The following is a 23,545-nucleotide window of genomic DNA, read 5'->3' on the forward strand; positions in this document are numbered from 1 at the left end:
TATCGATCAAATTCCGTGTATAAGCGTAACGAGACAAAACGACACTGTGGCTAAAACCCCTCATGAAAGTAAATTTATCTTGTACTATTTCAAATCAAAAACTGGCAAAAAGTTTTAAAACCATACCTGTTGGCTTTGAGCATACCTATACAGCCGATATAAGTAGGTCACTTCCCACCACCCGCCCCACCCCTCTGAGGTAATATGGCAGCTACAATTCCGGTTGATAAATGTTGTGGTTTAAATTTATCTTTGGTTTAAAATTTTTCAAACCAGTTTGATTTTTATTTTCCTTTGTCTTATATTCATTATCATAATCTGAAATAAAGGAAAATAAAAACCAAACTGTCTTGATAAAAGCAGGCACGTGAATTCTTTAAAGAAAACGACAATTTTTAAAGTTAACAAGACTTTTTTTTTAATTTTACAAGTCATGTTTCGACAGAAACCTTTGTCATCTTCAGTTGAATGATTTACAAAGCGTTGAAAGTTGAATAAATAGGAGGTTATCCATATTCAAAAAAGAACTATCCTGCCTCAATTAGCACTTAGCAATTACACCATGTTGATCTAAAATTATCCTTTTAATTCTCACATTTTCACGTTCTGTTGTCACTATTCACTATTTTCCTTAATTAGCGTTTTGCAGTCTACTTATTATTCAACTTTCAACGCTTTGCATATCACTCAACTGAGGACGACAAAAGTTTCTGTCGAATCATGTCTTGTAAACTTGTTTTCTTTAAAATCAAAAACCAAAGACAAATTTAAACCACGACATAAACAAGTGCAATAGTCATAATTTCAAGCACTCTGTCTCGTGACGTAAACCGCAATACCTGCTGTAGCTGCCTTTGCTTCTGTCCGGATGACCGCTGGTCGAAGCTAACGACGGCCTGAAAGATGCGCTTGAGTCACGATGTGCCCGATGTGCCCTGGAACAAGATAATGACGTAACAAGTTAGACGCTATGGCAAACAAATTTTCCCCAGGGGAAGTGGTACCGGTAGAGAACGATTCACGGACTATAGGATGAGCGCCTACATATTTACGGTTCGTTTAGAATTTTTAGCGATGTCCGCGAGTCACGGCCCAGCTGTTAGTTGTTGTTGTTGCTTTTCTTACCAAAATTGCTACCAAAATTGCTAAATGCTGTTTTTAAATACAGTAGCGGGTTTCGAGTTATCGGGGTCGATTGAATATTTAATATGCCAAGTTAATAATTGATAGTTTACTGATTTTTCAGCACTTTAGTATGCAGTATAGTGAAAATTGAACTTATGTTTTCAGAAACTCTAACACGACCATACATTCTTATGATAAGAGTGGAAAATGGCAATCAAATAAGTGATCTGTTCGTTGCTCTCATTAATGAGCAACCATGGCGAGTTGAAAGAACCGGAATTCGAGTTATCGGGGTAAATTTGACCCAAATTCTGTTCAAGGGAAACGAAATTTGAGTCGAGTTAGCGGGGTTTTCGAGTTATCGGAGTTCGAGTTAACCGAGTTAAAAATACTGAAAAGTGGAGTCAAATCCAAGGGAAATGGAAGTTAAAACGAGTTAGCGGGGTTGTTCGAGTTATCGGAGTTCGAGTTAACCGAGTAAAAAATACTGAAAAGTGGAGTCAAATCCAAGGGAAATGGAAGTTAAAACGAGTTAGCGGGGTTGTTCGAGTTATCCGAGTTCGAGTTACCGGGATTATACTGTAGTACTTAAAAGTACCTTTCCCGTTCAGCGTTATATTTTCCTGTGTTTACCGTATGTAAAAACAGCGTCGAGTAGTTCAAACAGCAGCCGAAATAATAGATGGTCAATTAAAGGGAGTCGGACATCCCAGACCGCAATAACCCTTGGTTTCTCCCAAAGACCGAAACCGCCATAATTACTTGACCGTAAACCACCAGATAAATAAGAATGTACCCGCAAACCGACACTCAAAAGTGGCTTAAACCACAGAGGGGCCATACAAGCGGCGTTACTGTTTGTATGTTCGAAATACATATAAAGAAATGTATGGGGATTTTGAAAGCGTCTTATTATCGTTGACTTATTTCGAGTAATGTCTATGTTTAAGTTCAAAATAAACGTAAACCTACCTCAACTGTTGTATTTTGTCGTTTATGCGGCTCAAAATAACGCAAAACCCTCCAAATCGCCCATATTCGCCTTTTTGAGCCGCAGAAACGACAAAATACAACAGTTGAGGTAGGTTTGCGTTTATTTTGAACTTAAACATAGACATCACTCGAAATAAGTTAACGATAATAAGACCCTTTCAAAATCCCCATACATTTCTTTATATTTCCAAGTACATGTATACAGTCTTTATATGTATTGCGAACATACAAACAGTCACGCCGCTTGTATGGGCTCCCTGTGCTTAAACAGCCAGAGTATAACAGGCCCTCGAAATAGCGAAAGAAGATCAAAGAACCGCAACACTGAAACCAGTCCATTATAGCTCGAGTTTTTTTTATCACTTCTCACGCAGAAAGAGAAGTTCCAGGACAAATATTCTCAACGATTTAACGTCAGTTTTACCTTCAAACAGGCAAAACATAGAGATGCAGTCATTCCGATCTTTCACGTACGAGGAAGAACTTCAGAGAGCCAAATGGTTCAAGCAAGACTTGGAGACAGGGGCCGGATGGAGTGAAGCGTACAAGGACCCAAGGGTCTCCTACTGGATTAAAACCTTCCATGGGGAAGAGGTTCCCGATAAGATTCTCTTCACGCTTGAGATGCCGATGCCTGCCGAGAGTTTCGTACAATTGTTGCATCCATCGAACCAGGAAATCCGTAACAAGTGGGATGAGGCTTTTAAAGAACACGCAACTTTAGAAGTTTACCCTGACAATGGGGGGTACGTCACATTCATGCGGGCAATCACATCTTGGCCGCTGACGGATCGGGGATTCGTTTTGTTTATTCCACCGACTAAAGAGGTTGATTGGTATGGCAAGCAGTCACTGTTTGTTGTCCAGAAAAACGCCTGGCACCCGAAAAAGCCCGAGGGTCAAGATGGTCTTGTGCGAGCGACTAATGGCGGGAATTTCTTCATCATAACACCAGACGAAAAACAACCAGAAGCAGCTTGTAAAGTGTTCGCGTTAACGAACAACAACTTCAACGGATGGCTGCCCAAGACCAATATGGAATGGCTGCTTTCAAGGGTTGTTCCTCGATCCTTTAACAAGTTACGACAAGACATGATCAAGGGCTACAAGAAATACTTTGCAAAGGTCCAAGATTGAACAGAACGTTCCAGTTCCTCAGTTCGAGCTGTCTTTTGAGTTACCATATAATATTGTGAAGATGGTTTGTCAATTAAGGTTCTTTTTTATTTTCTTGTTTGAACGTTTAAACTAATAAGCGTCACATTAGCTTACAGTAAATGTGTCCAATTTTTATATCCGTATGCCAATCGGAAGGGTAATTAAAGGTGTTTTAGATACTCTACTGCAAGTGTACTTAGTTGGCGAACCTGTATGAGCGAGAGACAGCTGGGGCTTGCGGGGCTCTCGGTACCATTCCTTGCGCGCCAATTAAAGAGGGACTTGGTTCTAGTCTAGGGCATTTGCGTAGAGTTATGCGTAGAGACAGCTGGGGCTTGCGGGGCTCTCGGTACCATTCCTTGCGCGCCAATTAAAGAGGGACTTGGTTCTAGTCTAGGGCATTTGCGTAGAGTTATGCGTAGAGAGAAGACTTAGTGGCCGAATGTTTGGTGTGTTGGATTCTGCATTGAGCGGTCCAGGGTGTATCGCGTCGTGTTCTTACATAGGCTCAACTCTACCAAGGAGATCTGACAAAATGCTGGGGGAATGGGAGGGGGTAAAACTGCGCATCCCGCCCCAGTATCGACCGCGGTCAAACGACAGAAATATGCAAAAAATAAGGAAAGTACTGCAAAGATAAGGTTTTAATTTTCACAGTTTAAAGTTCGATACATAACCAGTATCCTAAGGGTTTACTAAGTTTTTTTGGAGCTTTACTAAAAAAAGTAATACGTGTTTGAAAATAGCGATATGCGGACTTGTCGGTGCCATTTGTCAAAGCACTTTGGTTCAGATGCGGAACATTTAAAAAGTAAAAACACTCGTTTACCTGAGGAAATGGGATTATACTTACACTCAGCAACTGTTTTTATCTATCCTTGTTCATACTAACACTTCAATATGAACGAAAAACGCCAAAATGGAAATAAAAGCTGCCTGAGACGTTTGGCCGCGGTGAAGCCCCAGTACCACCGCATACGGTGTCTATTTTAGGGGATTTTCTATTGAAGAAATAGATTGCAGTCTGTATTGCAATCGACCACCACGATGGCACGGTGAGTATCAAACGTAATTAAAATTTAAAGTTGTTACTTTTGGTTTCACCTTTACCAGGAGATAAGGAAACGAAACGGAACACGGTGAGAGATTTGCATGAGTCGCGTGACTGATTTTCTTTGTTGTTTGAACGCTGACAATGAGTCACGCGAGAAGGTCACGCGAATGAACGCGCACTACAAGGGCGGACCATTATTTTTTCAGGGTTAGGAAATTTCCAAAAAAAAAACCTTCACCACCCCCCCCCCCCCCCCCCTAAAAAAAAATCGAAAAACAATCAAAGTTTTTAATTATTTTATAATTTATCAATGATTGTGCCGTCCTGTATATTTTTACAAGGCTCACAGAAGAGGACGTCATGAATGATAAAGGCGATGTTAGTGAAGCCATCTATTTCGGCTGGGTTGCTGCTATTTTCCTTCTCAACACTGGTCGTGTTCTAAAAGCCATCGTGATATGCAAAGAATGTTTGATTGTCCTTAATAACGAAGTACTGAAAAAACAGGAACAACTTGTCCATTTAATTACCACTACTATCTATCTAACAATGGTCAATGCATACTCTATTCTCTCTGATTACACAAATGCAATAAAATACGGCAAAGAACTTCTGGTCATTTGCCGCGAGGGTGGTGAAACATCGTCGTTGATTAACGAAGGGAATGTTTCCATAACTCTAGGGACAATATATGAACGGCGGTATGAAAATGCCAAGGCAAGAGAACTTTATGAGAGAGCGATCAATATCATATAGAAAATGGCGACAGAAAACAACAAGCAGGCGCTTATGGAAATTGCGGGAACTTGTATTATCAACTTAAAGAATATGACAAAGCTAAAGAATATTACGAAAAAACACTTGCGATCAGAATTGAAATCGGTGACAGAAAAGGAGAAGCATCATCCTACGGAAACCTAGGAACTGTGTTTCAATCTCTTGTTGAATATGACAAAGCTAAAGAATATCATGAAAAAGCACTTGCGATCAGAATTGAAATTGGTGACAGAATAGGAAAAGCAATAGATTACGGAAACCTAGGAACTGTGTTTCAATCTCTTGGTAAATGTCACAAAGCTAAAGAATATCATGAAAGAGCACTTGGGATTAGTATAAAAATTGGTGACAGAGCAGGTGAAGCAGCAAATTACGGAAACTTTGGAACTTTGCATCGATCTCTTGGTAAATATTACAAAGCTAAAGAATATCTTGAGAAAGTACTTGCGATCAGAATTGAAATTGGTGACAGAGAGGGAGAAGCAGCAGATTACGGAAACTTAGGAACCCTGTTTATTTTTCTAGCTGATCCTGTCACGGCTGATAATTATCTTGAGAAGGCACTTTCAATTAATAAAGCTATTGGAGATCTTGACAATGAGTTAACATGTCTTTGTAACCTAGCATTTGTTAAGATATCCCAAGGAAAGATCAAGGAAGCGGTTAACCATCTGCTTCAGAGTATCAACAAAAGTGAGAAAATGCGTGGATTTCTGAAAGACATCGATCAATTTAAAATATCACTTTCAGACGTTCACGATGCTCCCTATACCAGTATCTTATTCTTTTGTTTAAGTGGAAACCCTAACGATGCTCTTTATGTCGAAGAGCTAGCACGGGCTAGAGCCCTAGCAGATTTGATGGCCACTCAGTACTCTGTTGAAAATGAAATCTCAGCTAATCCACAATCGTGGATTGGCATTGAGAATATTTTGAAGAAAGAAAACAACTGCGTTTTTCTGTACATTTCTTATCATGATCAGGACGTCTTTTTATGGATTCTCAAATCAAGTGGAGTCATTCGTTTTCAAAGAATAACAGTAAATAAAGACATTGTTGGTGCCGGATTGGTTGGCAATTTGACTGATTTTTTTTATAAAAGCTTTCGCAGCTTTCGTATTTTACCCGAGGAGAGTTGCGAAGATCGATCTTTAAATGTAATGAAGCCGAAACTGAAATCATTCCAAGAAGAGAACCTATGGGCCATAGAATACAGCGACAGAGCAGCTGATGCGTCGCTTCTATAAGCAACCTTTTCGTGGGGAAAGCGCCAGTGAGTCTCTCCACGAGGCCATGGAGTGGATGAGAGGTAACGGCTTTGCCAAGGTTTCCGAGTGGGCACCGTTTATGCCGATTGGAGATAACGTGACATTTCAATTTGGAAAATAAAGGTTATTTTTCTAAATAACTAAACATTTTGCAGTTGTCACTCAAAAAAGGACTGATAAGCGGTGTTACAGTTCACATGATAGGACTTTTATCCGGTGACGTTTTCTCCACTTTGGGGCTTTGGCGCCTGACTTCTCGTGTGTATAAAATAGCTGATCAAAACAAGAGCGGAAACTTCAAATAGAAAAAGCTTAACGATAACTGTACAAATTTACCGTCAAAAAAACTGAGTAAATAGTAGACATTGTAGTGCGTAACATCGCTATATATTCTTTCTTTTACGAGTCGTACGAGATGGGCCACTAGACTCGACGCGGACTTTACCTATTGCACTAGAAAACGTATTAACAAAAGAGCAACGACATAGGAGTAACCCTTTATTTATTACTAAAATAATTTAAAACACCTTGCACACATTTGTAAACACGAGCTCTTTTCTAAATAATAAGTTATATGCTAACATCGTGATGAACACAGGAACTAAAACCTTTTATGCATGGAATAAATCACAACAAACTGGCCTTCAAACCTTCATAGTATTTAGAAAAGGTTATGTTGCAATAAATTAGGCGGTTTTGCGTTTATTGAGCTCATACAACGTGCTCCAACCAAACAGCAAACGCCATTTTCCCACCAATCAGGAGTGAAACCAAAATTAATCCTTGCAAGCGTTTTCCCGCGCTTGAAACGGTTGCAAGATTCCCCGCGCTTCGGCGCCGGTTGCATGTTTTCACTTCGTGTTCTGATTGGTTGGTTACGTTTTCTGCATGGCTGTGATTGGTAGATGTGATTACTGTGGTTTTCGTTTTACGAGAGTCATTAGAAAACTACTTGAGATAAGTAAAGTGAGTTTAAAAAGACGAAAAACAGCAAAAAATGCCACGAGTTTATCATGCTGCTATTTACAATAAAGTCATAATGTTAATTCAAGTAAGATGAATGATAAACGAGACTATAATTTCATGAGCCTGTAGTATAAATTAATTACGAATACTGTTAAAAACTTATTCGGAATAAAGAACTTTTGTCTAATATCAAGCTAATGCTTGGCGAATAAATAACTGCAGCGAGGGAGACCTGTTTACGATGGTCTAGCAGTCACTCCATGATATGCAGTTACAAGTCTTTTCAGAAGCAAAGAATTTGTACACCGATTGTGCTGCTTTTGATTGTAACGGGAAAAAATGAGCGAAATCTTTGCCTTAGAGCTCTGTACACTTGTAACAACATGTTGACTACAGAAGCTGAATGAAGAAAGATGTTCAGTGGTGTCGTGTCCTTGATCTTTGGCGCCGATTACAATCCTTGATCAAGCAATTTAGAAAAGTCTTGTCCTAGCTGTTTTCCCTGTTTTCTGTAGCCTGATGTTAAGCGCCGTTTTGGACTGAAAGTAATGCAAAAGTGTATAAGTGAGAGCAAAAAAGATATCGTCCTTTCAACAAACACAAAACGAGTCTGAGATGATCTCAGGATCTAAGCTTTAAGTTGGATCTACATCTAACTTCTCCACACAGTCTTGATAACAAAGTGAATATATAAAAGACATCTATGTAAACTACGGATAAATGATGAAATGAATAAAATAATCCTCGCAGTGTGTTAGCAATTTAAGCAATTACATTTTTTTAGCCTGAAAATCAACGTATTAGTCCGGCGGCATAGCTGAAAAATTGTGTCATTTTTGTTACTACTCTCATATTTTGCAGAACAATAAAGATATTCATGGTGATTAACTTCTGCTATAGAACCACTCTCAGTTTTCACCGTATTGCCTGTAAATGGCTTTCAAGTTTTTCCTCGCTGAGACCCCCCGCGAAGACATACGCCATCTTTTAGTAACTCATGAATGATTTGATCATTTGCGCAAAAAAGGAAAACTTTCGTATGAACGTAAACATTTACTTCTAAAAAATAAATTTTGTTGCATTAATGAGCCATTCATACAAACAAATGCAAAACATAGTGTATAATTATGCGTTCAAAAAATTGAATACAAACTTGTTACTTGCTGTTTATTGTCCTCCCTTGCCAGTGTTTTGGCAATGTTATTTTCGCAGTGGCAATTTAGCACAGGCAAAAGGGAAAATTGTTAACCTGATTTTCAGCGACCAGCAGACGTTACTGGGCCATAATTTAAGCTTTTTTAGGTCAGCTAAGTCTTCCAATAAAAAAAGTATGAAGGAATCATCAGGCCAAAAAGCTGAAACAAATGCGTATTTTTCCAAGAACATACAAGCGAGAAGAGTGAATGACCAGCAAACTCGAATCGGAGCAACTGTGCTGCTGGATATTTCACCCTTGAAAAGGATTCGAAGAGTTTTTATGAGACTAAAGAACTTCACATCGACTAAGCGAAGCCAGATTTAGGAGAGAGATTTGCTGAGACGCGTTTGAGGCACAATGCCTCATGGAATAGACAATGCCACGTACCATATCGCGGGAACTTAATTTCGCGAAAATGGAACAGGCATATTTCGATTCTCGGAACTTATTAATCTTACTTTGGCCAAAAAATACGCGAAAAACATAAAAATACAATAAAAATCTTTAAAAATATATTTTTTGCATGCGGTTCTTTAATTTTGCGATTGTTTGAAAATCGCGAAAATTAAGTCCTGCGAAAATAAGTAACAATAAAGTAGAAAAGTACTACCATATTTTAAACGCTGGAGTAGAAAAGAAAGCAATGTGAAGGAAATGCATCGCAGCAACCAGATGATATTGAAAAGCGCGCAAGATGTGGCATAGCTAGTACGACTGTAGGACTAAAAAATCTGATTCTTTTAGGGAGGGGGGGGGGGGGGCAGCCACTTAGGGGAACCGAATATTTCGTGCAAGCACCATAGAGCTAGTATCCCCTAAGTGTAAAAAGTGTAAAAGCTCTCTACTGCCTTTTTGGATTGCACTCATTCCGAGGCGATGATAAGTCACGCTAAAACTGCTATTGGCAAAGCCGTAGAGTACGTAAGTCCGGGATAAACTGTGGTTATTGCTTGAATTGCGATCAGCCGCTCTTTGCTTTAGCAAAAACAGTCGAGTGGGCTCAGAAGGATTGTACACGGGAAGATAAGCTGGAAGTCACGCTTGGTGGTTTCCACATCGAGCAGGCGGCACTAAAGGCTTTCGGGACCTGGCTCGCTGGCAGTGGATGGGTTGAAGTTCTGTTGCAAGCTAAGATCGCTACAGCAGGAAGAGAGTGGAATCGCTTATCAACTGTGCACGTATTACGCGCACTAGGTACGCTCAACAGGAAACTGCAGCAAGTTTGTTTATTCTTCAGAAACAGGAATACATGAGCTCATCAAAGAGGACGGCGGGGCGATAGGCCTGACAGAGAATCCAAGTGTGTTGCTAAGGTGGATGGTATCTTGGTCTGAACTAGCGAGGTTGGTTAAGGAGTTTGAAAATAGTGATGAACACAAGCACGCGTACGTACATGCTGCCCCATCACGAGCACTTTCAATGCAAGTAAAACAAAGTTCAAGGATCATGTCAGGCCCCTTGTGTCAACAATATAATAGACGAGCTGGGCAATCCATTTGAGGAGACCTGTCAATTTAATCTAGAAAAAGAAAAATTTAAATTCAAGTCGTCCCGAACAAATTGTCTATTGTTTTCCAAACGCAATATTGGCTGCCACAATCGCGGAGGCAACCTCGATAATGTCGATAATCAACATTTTATCTGATAGCGGAACCAAGGTATCGCACCTAGAAGAATGGGACTGGACGTTCAGCGAGAAAATATGGCGACCGATATGGTGCACACTACCTGATGCTGCAATGTCCTGTCAAGAGCTCATTCTATGTGGCTGCAAGACCACGTGTGTGCGTGCCATGGAAAATGTCTAAGATAATAGTTTCCAGACAGAATTTTGATCTAGAAAGACACAATAGCTATACGTCACTAGAGCCGCTAGCTTAGCTATATCAACTGAGCAGTTATCTAGGTTGCCATATTAACACATGGCAAATTTCAACATTGTACCTCTAAAGAGAAGTATTAAACACAATACACAACACAACAACAAAACACAACACTTTATTTTCATCCTAAATTAAATTAAATTTGCAATACAAGGAGAATAAAAATAAATTAAGTGCATGGCTGCCCAAAATAACCACCATTGGCTAAGGAGATTAGCAGCGATCCTTAGTGTTTAATACAATAATTTCTAAAATGGGTCAGGTACTTTAATAGATAACAAAATACAGCAACAAACAGACAAAAAATAAAATGTTTACTTAGTAAAAACAAGCTGGAAAATAGAGTATAATTATGGACAGATTAACTTACAGAAGAAAGGAATGATGAGTAATTTGTTTTTTCAATTTCCTGATCTGAACTTGCAAACAATGCATAAATTGCATAAATTAAGATGCGGTTACTATGGCGATGGCATTTTATTCCCTTGAACATCTCGACAGGACCGCTCCTGGCCATCCCTATACGCCGACATATGCATATCTCCTGTTAAACATGAAGGAAATCGCTTTCCACGTGTAGCCATATAAATGCAGTTTCCATGGAAACAGCGTCTCTGTCGAGATGGTTCTATAGCTTAAAATGTTTATCTCGATAGTCTCTATCTTTGTGCCAAATTTCAGGCTGGTAACAAAAAGTGCACAATTCAGCCGAAATTTTGAGCTATGCCGCCGGACTATATCAAGGTTTCATAGCTTAGTTGGTAGAGCAACGCACCGGTATCGCGGAGGACAAGAACGAAGAAAATCATCAGCAAAGGGATCTTACATTGGCGGCAACCAATTTCTCAAAACGAACAATGAAGGAAATTTTGGGCAGTTAGTAAAGAGATTTTCTACTTTGACCTTTGAGGGATTTATCGATCAAATTCCGTGTAAACGTAATGAGACAAAATGACGCTGTGTCTTACACCCTTCATGTAAAGTATATTTATCTAGTACTATTTCAGATCAAAAACTGGCAAAAAGTTTTGAAGGAGAAGTTCACTTTAGAATGGCCATTTATTTCCTTTACGCCAATAAAAAGTTTACACAAAGATATGTTATTCACCAAAATTTCAGCCCCCAACGTTCGCTATAACCCTGCGAAATCTTTCCCAAAACTCGACAACTGAACGCCGCCATCTTGGAGCTGGTAATGTACGCGTGACGTCAAAGAGCTCAGCCTGAAGTTTGACGGGGAAATTTTAATAGTCGAAACTCCTTGTTTTTTTTGTATTTCTTGGAGCTCTGTTTGAGCAAAATAGAGCTGCACAAAGAGGCATTTTGTCAAACAAAAGCCACTTCGAAGAAACAAGGAGTTTAGAGTATTTAAATTTTCCCACAAAACTTCAGGCTGAGCTCTTTGACGTCACGCATACATTACCAGCTCCAAGATGGCGGCGTCCAGTTGTCGAGTTTTGGATAAGATTTCCTAGAGTTATAGCGCACGTTGGGGGCTAAAATTTTGGTGAATAACATATCTTTGTATAAACTTTTTATTGGCGTAAAGAAAATAAATGGCCATTCTGGAGTGAACTTCTCCTTTAAAGCTATACTTCTTGGCTTTGCACATACCTCACTGCCGATATAAGGAGGTCACTTCCCACCACCCTCCCCACCCCTCTGAGGTAATATGGCAGTTACAATTCCGGTTGATAAATGTTGTGGTTTAAATGGTTTAAAATTTTTCAAACCAGTTTGATTTTTATTTTCCTTTGTCTCATATTCATTATCATAATCTGAAACAAAGAAAAAATAAAACCTAAACTGTCTTGATAATAGCAGGCACGTAAAGTTTTTAAAGAAAACGACAATTTTTTAAAGTTTACAAGTCATGTTTCGACAGAAACCTTTGTCATCTTCAGTTGAATGATTTACAAAGCGTTGAAAGTTGAATAAATAGGAGGCTATCCACATTCAAAAAGAACTATCCTGCCTCAATCACCACTTAGCAATTACACCATGTTTATCTAAAATTTTCCTTTTAATTCTCACATTTTCAAGTTCTGTTGTCACTATTTTTCTTCAGCATTTTGCAGTCTACTTGTTATGCAACTTTCAACGCTTTCCATATCACTCAACTAAAGATGAATCATGTCTTGTAAACTTAAAAAAAATGTTGTCTTCTTTAAAATAAAAAACCAAACTGGTTTGAAAAATTTTAAACCAAAGATAAATTTAAACCATATCATAAACAAGTGAAATAGTCATAATTTCAAGCACTCTGTCTCGTGGCTAAAACCGTAATACCTGCTGTAGCTGCCTTTGCTTCTGTCCGGATGACCGCTGGTCGAAGCTAACGACGGCCTGAAAGATGCGCTTGAGTCACGGTGTGCCCTGGAACAAGATGATGACGTATAAACAAGTTAGAGTTTAGTTGCTAAAAATAAATAGACGCTATGAGGGCGTACTTAAAACAAATTTTCCCCAGGGGAGGCGGTACTGGTAGATTTTTTCGAAGAACGATTCACGGACTATAGGATGAGCGCCTACATATTCACGGTTCGCTTAGAATCTTTAGCGATGTCCGCGAGTCACGGCCCAGCTGTTAGTTGTTGTTGTTACTTTTCTTTTTTTACCCGTCGCATTTCAGCACAAAAGAGAACACTTTCGCAAGAAAATGATCGTCTTGAACGAAAACAAACGCTTGTGCATCGCCCCGTGGAATCCAAGAGAGTCTTGGATTACGGATTCCCCACCATGGATTCCGGATTTCAACGATTGGATTCCGGATTCCATGCCTGTGGATTCGGGATTCCAAACTTTGCGAAATATGCCAATTTCGAGTTACCCTTTGCCTCTGTTTCAAAACGAGTCTACGTTCGAAACCATTCAAACGAAAATGAGTTTAATTTGCATGAAAATGGACCTGTAGGTGAAACTCATTTTCATATGAATGGTTTCGCATGTAGACTCGTTTTTAAACAGAGGCAAAGGGTAACTCGAAAATGATCTATTCTGGATTCCAAACCCTTTTTTCGCTCTTATTGTTTATGTCTATTCGTACTTCATGGGAAATGTGGTGGCCTAATAATCTTGTCATGAATGAATTCTTTGAGCGCACTTTGAAATGAATGTATGACCAATACAGAGAATGTATGCCTTGCCTTTTGTTTAATAAGTTTGCTGGAACAATTAGTAAAGAAGGAGAGTATTTAACAATCTCTTGATTGTTCTTTTCATCGACCCTAATGACAACCAATCAACGTTGGGGTCGAGCAGTATGTCAACATGGCAATTATACGGGTGCCACGCGGTACTCTCTTTATATTTCTATATATTTCTATATACTTCTATATATTTCAGTGTGTGATAAGGCGTCATTGAGGCAAACTTCTAACTGTTCCAGCTTTAATTTACATGACGTTTCGGCCTTTGGCCTTCTTCAGATGTGGAACTTACTATTTACAAGATTAAAAAATAAAATGTTAAAAATCCTAAAAAGTTTACAAATTCACATAAATTTATACTAGAGCAGAAACAAAATAATTACATAATACCATACAAACTTAAATAATAGATTACATAACAGGTTAAACTTAGATAAAAGATTGCATAACAAGGTAATGATGACTTACAAGAACGCGAGAATGATAGGATAACAACAATATGTAGCAAAAGCCTTAATTACTAGCCGTACAATAGTGTCTAATTACGTGTTGTATCGGACGCGATTTTTCGATCTAAATTCGCGTCTTTTGTTAAGACCGTGAGGATTGAGTGTAAATAGCTGCGAGGTCCAATAGGCATATATTATAATAGAAATATATATTTCTATATATTTCTATATACTTCTATATATTTCTATATATCAGTATGTCATCATGTTTAGTTGACTGATCCGCCCTGTGTGGACTTTGCGGTGGACGGTGTGTCTAGAGGTATTAGAGATGTTTCGCATAAGACCACTCCATATGCTAATCGAATTCCCCAGGAGACCAGTTTTGATCGCAAAGGAACATGCACAAGGCGTTCTTTTTGTTCAAGACAATAAATGAAAGCGTTCTATTTTGCGCAGAAATGCGACGAGCAAAAAAGAAAAGCAACAACAACTAATGGTTGGGCCATGACTCGCAGTCTTTGATAAAAAAAATTCTTGCGAATCGTGATTATGTATGCGCTCATGCATGTTTCGTGTTACCTCACACAAAATCATCTTTATTTCCGAATTCTTTGTCATATTCCCACTGGAATCACGGTTAACTTTTAATGAAAAATACTTTCAACACATCTTACGTTTTTTAAAGTTCACTCAACTTTACTTTTGCGGGAACTCGGTTTAAATAGAGTCTGAATAGCACAACGTGCCTCTGCAACGACTTGTACAACGACTGGCCGAAACCACCTAGGATGACGCCATAGGTTTCCAACTGCTATTTTGTTTTTTATAACGACAATTTAACAATCTGCCCAACGAAGTTCTGTTCATGTCCATTAAACAAAGGAAAGGGTAGTCTCCAGGGTATTTCTGCTAAATCCACTAATAGCGGATCATTAGCATATGAAGTGGCCTAATGCGAAACATCTCCATTATGCGTATGTCTCAGAGGAACATTCAATCGGCGGCTTTTTCGCTTTTGCACTGAACACATCAAGCTTATTATGTCTTCCACTGATTGGTACACCATTGTTGGTATTTTCCAATTCGAAAATATATTTTTTCCTAATTAGCATACAGCGTGTCTAGTCGCCTTTTTTAAGACAGTAAGTTGATAAGTTTGCTTCAGCTTGTATAGTGGCTCCGATTTCCTTAAAGGTAAGTCCATCCTATTAGCTGAATATCGATTGTATCAGTTGATTCCTGATATCGACATCTATCAAACTATGGAGCAATTGGATCATCGAATCTGTTAGATGGATACCCATCGACTTTAAAAAAAAAAACAATTCTAAAAAACTGACCGTATGTTATCTACAGCCACGCTACCAAAATTACTAAATGCTAAAGTACCTTTCCCGTTCAGCGTTATATTTTCCTGTGTTTACTGTATGTAAAAACAGCGTCGAGTAGTTCAAACAGCAGCCGAAATAGAAGGTCAATTAAAGGGAGTCGGACATCCCACAAACCGCTATATTTTGTTCTTCCTAGACCGCAATAACCCTTGGTTTCTCCCAAAGACCGACACCGCCATAATTTCTTGACCGTAAACCGCCAGATAAATAGGAATGTACCCGCAAACCGACACTCAAAAGTGGCTTAAACAGCCAGAGTATAACAGGCCCTCGAAATAGCGAAAGAAGATCAAAGAACCGCAACACTGAAACCAGTCCATTATAAGCTCGAGTTTTTTGATCGGTTCTCATGCAGAAAGAGAAGTTCCAGGACAAATATTCTCAACGATTTAACTTCGGTTTTATCTTCAAACAGGCACAACATAGAAATGCAGACATTCCAATCTTTCACGTACGAGGAAGAACTTCAGAGAGCCAAATGGTTCAAGCAAGACTTGGAGACAGGGGCCGGATGGAGTGAAGCGTACAAGGGCCCAGGGGCCTCCTACTGGATTAAAACCTTACATGGAGAAGAGGTTCCCACTAAGATTCTCTTCACGTTTGAGATGCCGATGCCTGCCGAGAGTTTCGTACAATTGTTGCACCCGTCGAACCAGGAAATCCGTAACAAGTGGGATGAGGCTTTTAAAGAACACGCAACTTTGGAAGTTTACCCTGACAATGGGGGGTACGTCACATTCATGCGGGCAATCGCATCTTGGCCGCTGACGGATCGGGGATTCGTTTTGTTTATTCCACCGACGAAAGAGGTTGATTGGTATGGCAAGCAGTCACTGTTTGTTGTCCAGAAAAACGCCTGGCACCCGACAAAGCCCGAGGGTCAAGATGGTCTTGTGCGAGCGACTAATGGCGGGAATTTCTTTATCATAACACCAGACGAAAAACAACCAGAAGCAGCTTGTAAAGTGTTCGGGCTAACGAACAACAACTACAACGGATGGCTGCCCAAGACCAATATGGAATGGCTGCTTTCAAGGGTTGTTCCTCGATCCTTTAACAAGTTACGACAGGACATGATCAAGGGCTACAAGAAATACTTTGCAAAGGTCCAAGATTGAACAGAACGTTCCAGCTCCTCAGTTCGAGCTGTCTTTTGAGTTACCATATAATATTGTGAACGTTGGTTTGTTAATTAAGGTTATTTGTTATTTTCTTGTTTGAACGTTTAAACTGATAAGCGTCACATTAGCTTACAGTAAATGTGTCCAGTTTTTTATATCCGTGTGCCAATCGGAAGGGTAATTAAAGGTGTTTCAGATACTCTACTGCAAATGTGCTTAGTCGGCAGACCTGTACGAGCGAGAGACAGCTGGGGCTTGCGGGGCTCTCGGTACCATTCCTTGCGCGCCAATTAAAGGGGGACTTGGTTCTAGTCTCCACCGCGGTCAAACGACAGAAATACGCAAACAATAAGAAAAGTACTGCAAAGATAAGGTTTTAATTTTCACAGTTCAAAGTTCGATACATAACCGGCATCCTAAGGGTTAACTAAGTTTTTGGAGCTTTACTAAAAAAGTTCTACGTGTTTGAAAATAGCGATATGCGGACTTGTCGGCGCCATTTGTCAAAGCACCTTTGGTTCGGGTGCGAAACATTTAAAAAGTAAAAACACTGGTTTACCTAAGGGAATGGGATTATGCTTTCACTCGGCAATTATTTTTATCTATCCTTGCTCGTAATAACACTTAAATTTGAACAAAAAGCGGTGAAATGGAAAGAAAACCTGCCTGAGACGTTTGACCGCGGTGAATGCGTAGAGTTTTGTGTAGAGAAGACTTAGTGGCCGAATGATTGGTGTGTTGGATTCCGCATCGAGCGGTTCAGGAATTAGCGCGTCGTGTTTTTACATAGGCTCAACTGTGTCCAGGAAAGCTGACAAAATGCTGGGGAAGGGGAGGGGGCATTCTCGTCCCAGAGCCGCGTGTCCCTCTTAGCCGGCAGAACCTGGAGCACGAGAAAAAAAGTCGCTCTGTGGACACATTATTTGATTGGCTAGATTTTTAACAAAGAGAATTTAAATATAGCCAATCAGATCAACTGTTTTAAATTTCCCTACAACCACGGGTCTGTAAAACGGTTGATTTGATTTGCTAGAGTTAAATTTCTTTGTTGAAAATCTAGCCAATCAAATCATGTGTCAGAGCCACTTGTTCCTCGGCCCAGGCTCTGTCGACTAAGAGGGACAAGCGGCTCTGGGGACGAGAATGGGGGAGGCGGGTTATCAACCTGCGCATCCCGCCCCAGTCCCACCGCATTCCCTTCCCTGGATAACTCTTAATAAGAAGCTAACACGAAGTAACAAACTTACGACAAAGGAATGAAGCTCTTGAAATGGTCATCATCTCTATAATCTGAAAAGCGATGCAGTGATGCGTCCTTTCCGGCATAACCATCCTAAATTGAGCAAAGGAAAATATTTAAGTGTCAAGTCAGGGTACAAAACAGATTACAATCAACTTATGTTTTTTGTGTTTTCTTTGTGCTAATGACACGGTCTCCGTTTTTCTAACGTTTAAACCATTAACGTTTCTTTTGATTTCGAGACCTGCTTGAATGCGACAGAATCGCGTGACTTTGTGATGGGGTGACAGAATCACAAAGAGCGTGACCAAGGATTCACAACATTCAGTGTAATCTCTATTTCCAACCCCCCGATATCTTGAACCAAAAGTCGCGTCCCTTGGATTTGCTTCACTTGGTCAAGTTAACACTGCAATTTTACCCCTGATTTCTCCAACTCCCAATTTCTCGAATCAATTCTCGTTTCCCTTGAAGGTTCAAGAAATCAAAATTCCACTGTAGTGTGACTTAAGATAATAGAATCACAACTTAGCGTGACTTAGGGTAATAAAGTCACGAATAGCGTGACCAAGGGTAACATAATCACAAAATAGCGTGACCAAGGGTAAGAATAATGACAAAATAGCGTGACCAAGGGTAAGAAAAATCACAAAATAGCGTGACCAAGGGTAAGAAAAATCACAAAATAGCGTGACCAAGGGTAACATAATCACAAAATAGCGTGACCAAGGGAAAGAGAAATCACAAAATAGCGTGACCAAGGGTAAGAATAATCACAAAATAGCGTTACCAAGGGTAACATAATCACAAGATAGCGTGACCAAGGGTAAGAAAAATCACAAAATAGCGTGACCAAGGGAAACGAGATCACAAAATAACGGAATCAAAGGAAACAAAATCACAGAATAGCGCGAACTGGAGTTAATAGAGGATCACTTACGAAGTTTAAGATTCGGTTAAAATGGAGTGACCGGGAAAAGACAAACAGCTGCAAACAGCTTAAAAACTCACCTTGCCAGGAACGTAATGTCCATGGTCGCTGAGCCCGTCATCACTCATGGGTCTCCTGCAAGCAGCTGCCAGCTCATTCTTCAGTGTGGCTATGTGTGCCTTGTGTGACATGATCTCCTCTTCTAAGTGCGTCACGCGTGACATGGCTTGCTGCTTGTCCACTTCAAGCTCGGAAATACGATCCAATGCCTGCTGCTGACACTCAATAAATGACGTCACAACGTGCTGAAACCAAGAAATATGCAACAATTTGTATATAAGGCAAACTCTCCCAATGGTTAAATACAGCATACTCTTCGTTGCCTCATTTTCACCAACGAAACATGTTTAGGTACCTTATTCTCACTTAATTTCGCGAGTATTAAATTTCGCGATTTTCGCGATTTTGAAAAAATCGCTAAATTTAATACTCGCGAAATATAGGAAACGCGAAGTTTAAAATCGCGAAATTTAGTATCGTACTGATAATATAAAAAAATAATTAAACTCGATGTGTTTTTATGTAGTTATTCCAACAGGTCTGAGCTTCATGTTTAAGAGTTTTTTAGTTTAATTTTGTCCATTAGTTATCTCCCACTCTATCAGTCGCACTGTTCGAACTGTTCTCTGCCGCCAAGTTCTTCAAAATCTCGCTCTTGCAGTCGCAGATGAACCTATTAGGTATAAAGACTGTTGAATACCTTATGTTTTGTTATGTGTATATTGTTTTGTTTGCTGTTTTTAGGATAACTTTCATATTAATTATGTCGTTACAGTTTCGAGGTCAAAGCTTCATATTGAAGAATAGATAAAAATCGCGAAATTTAATACACTCCAATTGTACCTTCCTCTCAAAATCGCGAAATTAAGTACTCGCGAAGTATGGCTCTTGATTTTTCGCGAAATTAAGTACTCGCGAAATTAAGTGAGAATAAGGTAAACCGAGTTCTCGAACTCATTAATAATTCATCAAGTTAAAACAAAGAAAATAATAACCATGAAGGAGGTTTGGATACCCGGTCTTAATTAGCAAAGATATTAACGATTTTACTTTTTTCGTTTACACCCTAGTTTTTGTTTCGATTGAGAAGATATATCAAACACTCGAGACAGTGTTTCATCGGCTATCCAAACACCTCGAATTTCGTCAAAAATACTCCGCTACGCGTCGTATTTTCAACTCTCTTCTCGGTGTTTGGATTTCCCGATGCAACACTGTCGCTCGTGTTTGATATATTATATTTCACAGACTCCGTTCGAAATATATGAGAAAACAAATGGCAGGAATTTCCCAGTTAGTGCTTCAAACCACTTTTTAACGCTAAAAATATAAGGGGTACCCCCTTAAAAGCAAAACAAGGGCCTGGGTCTACCCATAAGGCCCTGGTGCCTAGGTCCCGCGGACCCATTATCCTTCGCCGGCTTTTTTTCCTTGTGCTTCAAACACTACGGTAAGTATTTGCCCTTTATCTTGTATTTTTGCTAATTTTTTACCTTTTCAGGCTATTCCTCTGTGTTTTTGGCACAGCAGGTTTCTTTTTAGCGATATTTTCTCGCTCTTTAGATATATTGCATCGCTGAAGATATCCATTTGGCAACACAAAGTCGCATAGAAGGACTCGTTGCTGGTCGCCATCTTCCCGCCGAAACTGTCTGGCGTCTGCCTGAAATACGTGATGAATGGTCCTGCCAAACGACGCAAAGACCTTTCACGTAAAAGACGATGATACTCTTCAGGAGATTCTTCTCTCGCTCGAGAGTCTTTACGAGCGAATAGATTCGCTGCGAACAAGTTCAGTCTGATGATCTGTCGATTATGGCTAATGACTCGTCAGGATAGAAGTTCAGCGAACCTTTGGCGACCGATAAGTCATTTGGACTTCTGCTGCGCCCGTTCGGGCACCTGTGGAGCCTATTTAGGCACCCATAGAGCCTATTCAGGCACCAATATTGCCTATTCAGGCACCAATATTGCCTATTCAGGAACCAATATCGCCTATTTAGGCACCAATATTGCCTATTGAGGCACCAATAGAGCCCATTGAGGCACCAATAGAGCCTATTCAGGAACCAATATCGCCTATTCAGGCACCAATATTGCCTATTCAGGCACCAATATTGCCTATTCAGGAACCAATATCGCCTATTCAGGCACCAATATTGCCTATTCAGGAACCAATATCGCCTATTCAGGCACCAATATTGCCTATTCAGGAACCAATATTGCCTATTCAGGCACCAATATTGCCTATTCAGGAACCAATATCGCCTATTCAGGCACCAATATTGCCTATTGAGGCACCAATAGAGCCCATTGAGGCACCAATAGTCAAGAGCCTATTCAGGCACCTGTAGAGCCTATTTTAGGCACCCGTCGAGCTTATTAAGGAACAAACCGAGTCTGATAGTCATCTAAAGAAGCTGGGAACTCAATGCAGTCTTATAATGATGGCACTCGTAGAGACCATTTAGAAACAAACAGAGTCTGATAAGACATATCTGACGAAGCTGCAAACTTAAGTACAGTATTACAGTGATGATAATGGTCTGTTCGACTCACTTCTCAGTCAACCTCCTGGAAACCATTATCCTCTTTCCCCAAATTTGTGGATACTAACTTTTGTAAAGATATATATAATTATCTATAAGCAATATCTTCTTATTCTGGAAGATTGGGAACTCCTCAAGTGGATGCACTTTCTGCTCCCAAAACTTGATCAGCAATTGTCAAATCAAGTTTCCCTTTGAATGAGATATTCTGTCCAAGAAAGGGACAAGGTCCAATGTTCATTGTTTGCCTTGACTTCTTGAATGCCACTGGCCCCATGTATGGTGCCCCTGGTGTATGATTGAGGTCCAATTTATGTGATAATTAACCATGCTGCAAGCTTTACCTGCTGGCAGAGCAAATGCTTTTCTGTCTATTTTGAGACATCAGACAGATAAATAGAAACTTAATTTTACCACAGTAAATTTGTTCAAAATTACAACTATGGCTCTTTTTGTTCTCTGCAAACAGAGTGTTTCTTGCAGCCTGAACCTGGTCGTAACCCTTGCAGAGCTACCCTCAAGCTGTCACCAAAAAAGGGAGATGAAAAGATATGGCGCATTATACAGTCAATACTTTTCTAAACAAAGTTATATAGTTCCTTCTTTTGTAGCAAACATCAAGGAGACAGCTTGACCAATTAGCAATCCACTTGATATGTGTATGATTTGCACCGTTCCAAACTTAGTTGCCAGAATTAGCGTTGACGACGGTCAAAAGGTGAAGTCAATTAGACTCGCACAGTACAATTACTCCTGGCGCCTTGTGACTTAAAAATCGCCCCAAAACCGTACCGTGTATTCTCCACATCATTGCGGGTTCTCAGAGATGAGCCTTCGGTTTTTAATATACCATCCCTATATGTCTCCACCTTTACCCACATATCGGGTCAGGAGGCTCTTGTATTATTCCAGCACTTCATAGGTTACCACGAAAAGGATCTTTATGAAAGATTTCCCTTTTCACGACACGAGTTTTTTCACGGAAGCTCGTTTTCCTGGTACCAAAAACCTAGGACCCATGTGTCTAGTGATAGACCCGATCAAATGAAGTTCATTGTACCGAACCTTTCCAGACGGAAAACATCAGTTGCTTAAAAGCGTCGCTTTTACCAGGAATTTTTATGTCACGTACATTTTTTAAGGACTCGTTCATTTCAGTTCTCGTTACGAGTTTTTCTCAAAATTGACTATTTTTTCGTACGGGAATATGTTCCGGTTCAAGACCCGCCCATTCGGCCTGTGTTTGGCCCCCCTACAGAATTGATTAAGCCTCTTTCAACTTTCTTCAAGTGAAAGTCTATTCAAATCCTTATATTCCTTTGACTTCGGCAACTAAGGAAGTCGTCAAAACACTCTGAAGTGGCTCTCCACCAGTCTTAAGGTTTACAAGTAACCTTGGAAAATCATTCATATTCCAACATCGGTGCTTACCCACTTACTGGGTTTCATAATTGTTTTCAATGTTAGTGATTTTACCATTCCGCCAGGAAAAAGCAGCAAGATTCTACACTGTTCTCACTGTCTGCTTCGCGGAATATCACATCGCGAAGCCCATGGCTATCAAATCTTATCGTTCTGATTTTACTAGCCATTTGGCAAATGCCTGTATATTTCCCGCCTTTTGCGTTCCGGTCCTAATAAAAGCCTACAAGTGAACCTGGCGAATACCCATATGTTTATTTGTTTGTTTGTCAGATCGACATTAAACTCAGAGACTTAAGACAGTATCCTGTCGCATTTATTTCACGTTTAGAAGCAGATGATTGCAGATCATGAGATAAGAAAATCGCTTAAAGGGTTTTCCATAACCTCAAAGTTTACATAAGTTTACATAAGTTTACATTACATGGTGTAATGTAAATTGATTATTATAAATGCATTTTTGGCGTAAAAAACTTTCCTTCATAGCGAAATGTGGACAGTTTTGCAGTGCCAAATTAAATGGAATGCGTGAAGTCCTTGTTTTTAAGCGACTTGAGTAATTCAATTAGTTGCTATTATTTTATACCACTTCAAGCATATTTTCATTCAGTTTTTATTATAAAGCTTGGGCTTTTTAATTATAAAAAAAAATAAAAAAAAACAAGTTTTAACAAAAACTTCTCCTTCGAGAAAACGACTGATCTGCTATGAAAGCAAGAGGGAAGTCTGGGTCCACAATTATCCAAATAAGTCGTTTTAAATAATAATAATTATTTATTTTGGTGTATGTCACGTATACCAAGTTTAT

At 39.6% G+C, this 23,545-nt stretch overlaps 3 protein-coding genes and 1 pseudogene across 7 annotated transcripts in view; 3 read left to right on the forward strand and 1 right to left on the reverse strand.

Annotated features, from left to right (window-relative positions):
• LOC144641470 (uncharacterized) overlaps positions 1–3,460 on the forward strand; it is a 29,769-nt gene extending 26,309 nt beyond the window's left edge. For all 4 annotated transcript variants that reach the window (XM_078500503.1, XM_078500497.1, XM_078500512.1 and 1 more), the window contains one exon: positions 2,553–3,460. In XM_078500503.1, the coding sequence (XP_078356629.1) occupies positions 2,566–3,255 (690 nt within the window). In that variant the 5' untranslated portion in view covers positions 2,553–2,565 and the 3' untranslated portion in view covers positions 3,256–3,460. The remainder of the gene's footprint in view (positions 1–2,552) is intronic.
• LOC144635045 (tetratricopeptide repeat protein 28-like) overlaps positions 1–7,432 on the forward strand; it is a 31,765-nt pseudogene extending 24,333 nt beyond the window's left edge. The window contains exon 2 of the transcript XR_013567296.1: positions 7,281–7,432. The product of XR_013567296.1 is annotated as a tetratricopeptide repeat protein 28-like (transcript). The remainder of the gene's footprint in view (positions 1–7,280) is intronic.
• Positions 4,406–16,739, forward strand: LOC144641520 (uncharacterized). Its single transcript, XM_078500535.1, has 2 exons — positions 4,406–4,415; positions 15,830–16,739. Exon 2 carries the CDS (start codon positions 15,843–15,845, stop codon positions 16,530–16,532), a length of 690 nt encoding a protein of 229 aa, XP_078356661.1. The 5' UTR covers positions 4,406–4,415; positions 15,830–15,842; the 3' UTR covers positions 16,533–16,739.
• The window catches only part of LOC144641924 (coiled-coil domain-containing protein 171-like), a 55,604-nt gene continuing 39,427 nt past the window's right edge, over positions 7,369–23,545 (reverse strand). Inside the window, exons 27-30 of the mRNA XM_078500944.1 lie at positions 18,787–19,011; positions 17,783–17,868; positions 12,712–12,798; positions 7,369–7,880 (exon numbers count right to left, since the gene is read on the reverse strand). Coding sequence (XP_078357070.1) covers positions 7,793–7,880; positions 12,712–12,798; positions 17,783–17,868; positions 18,787–19,011 — 486 coding nt within the window. The 3' untranslated portion in view covers positions 7,369–7,792. The remainder of the gene's footprint in view (positions 7,881–12,711; positions 12,799–17,782; positions 17,869–18,786; positions 19,012–23,545) is intronic.

Source organism: Oculina patagonica, chromosome 1, assembly GCF_052425735.1.
Source record: "Oculina patagonica isolate OP01 chromosome 1, crgOcupat, whole genome shotgun sequence".
In the NCBI taxonomy this organism is placed as follows: domain Eukaryota; kingdom Metazoa; phylum Cnidaria; class Anthozoa; order Scleractinia; family Oculinidae; genus Oculina; species Oculina patagonica.

Excerpts from the sequence above, each read along its gene's own strand:
- LOC144641520 (XM_078500535.1), top strand. The coding sequence starts at position 15,843 with ATGCAGACATTCCAATCTTTCACGTACGAGGAAGAACTTCAGAGAGCC.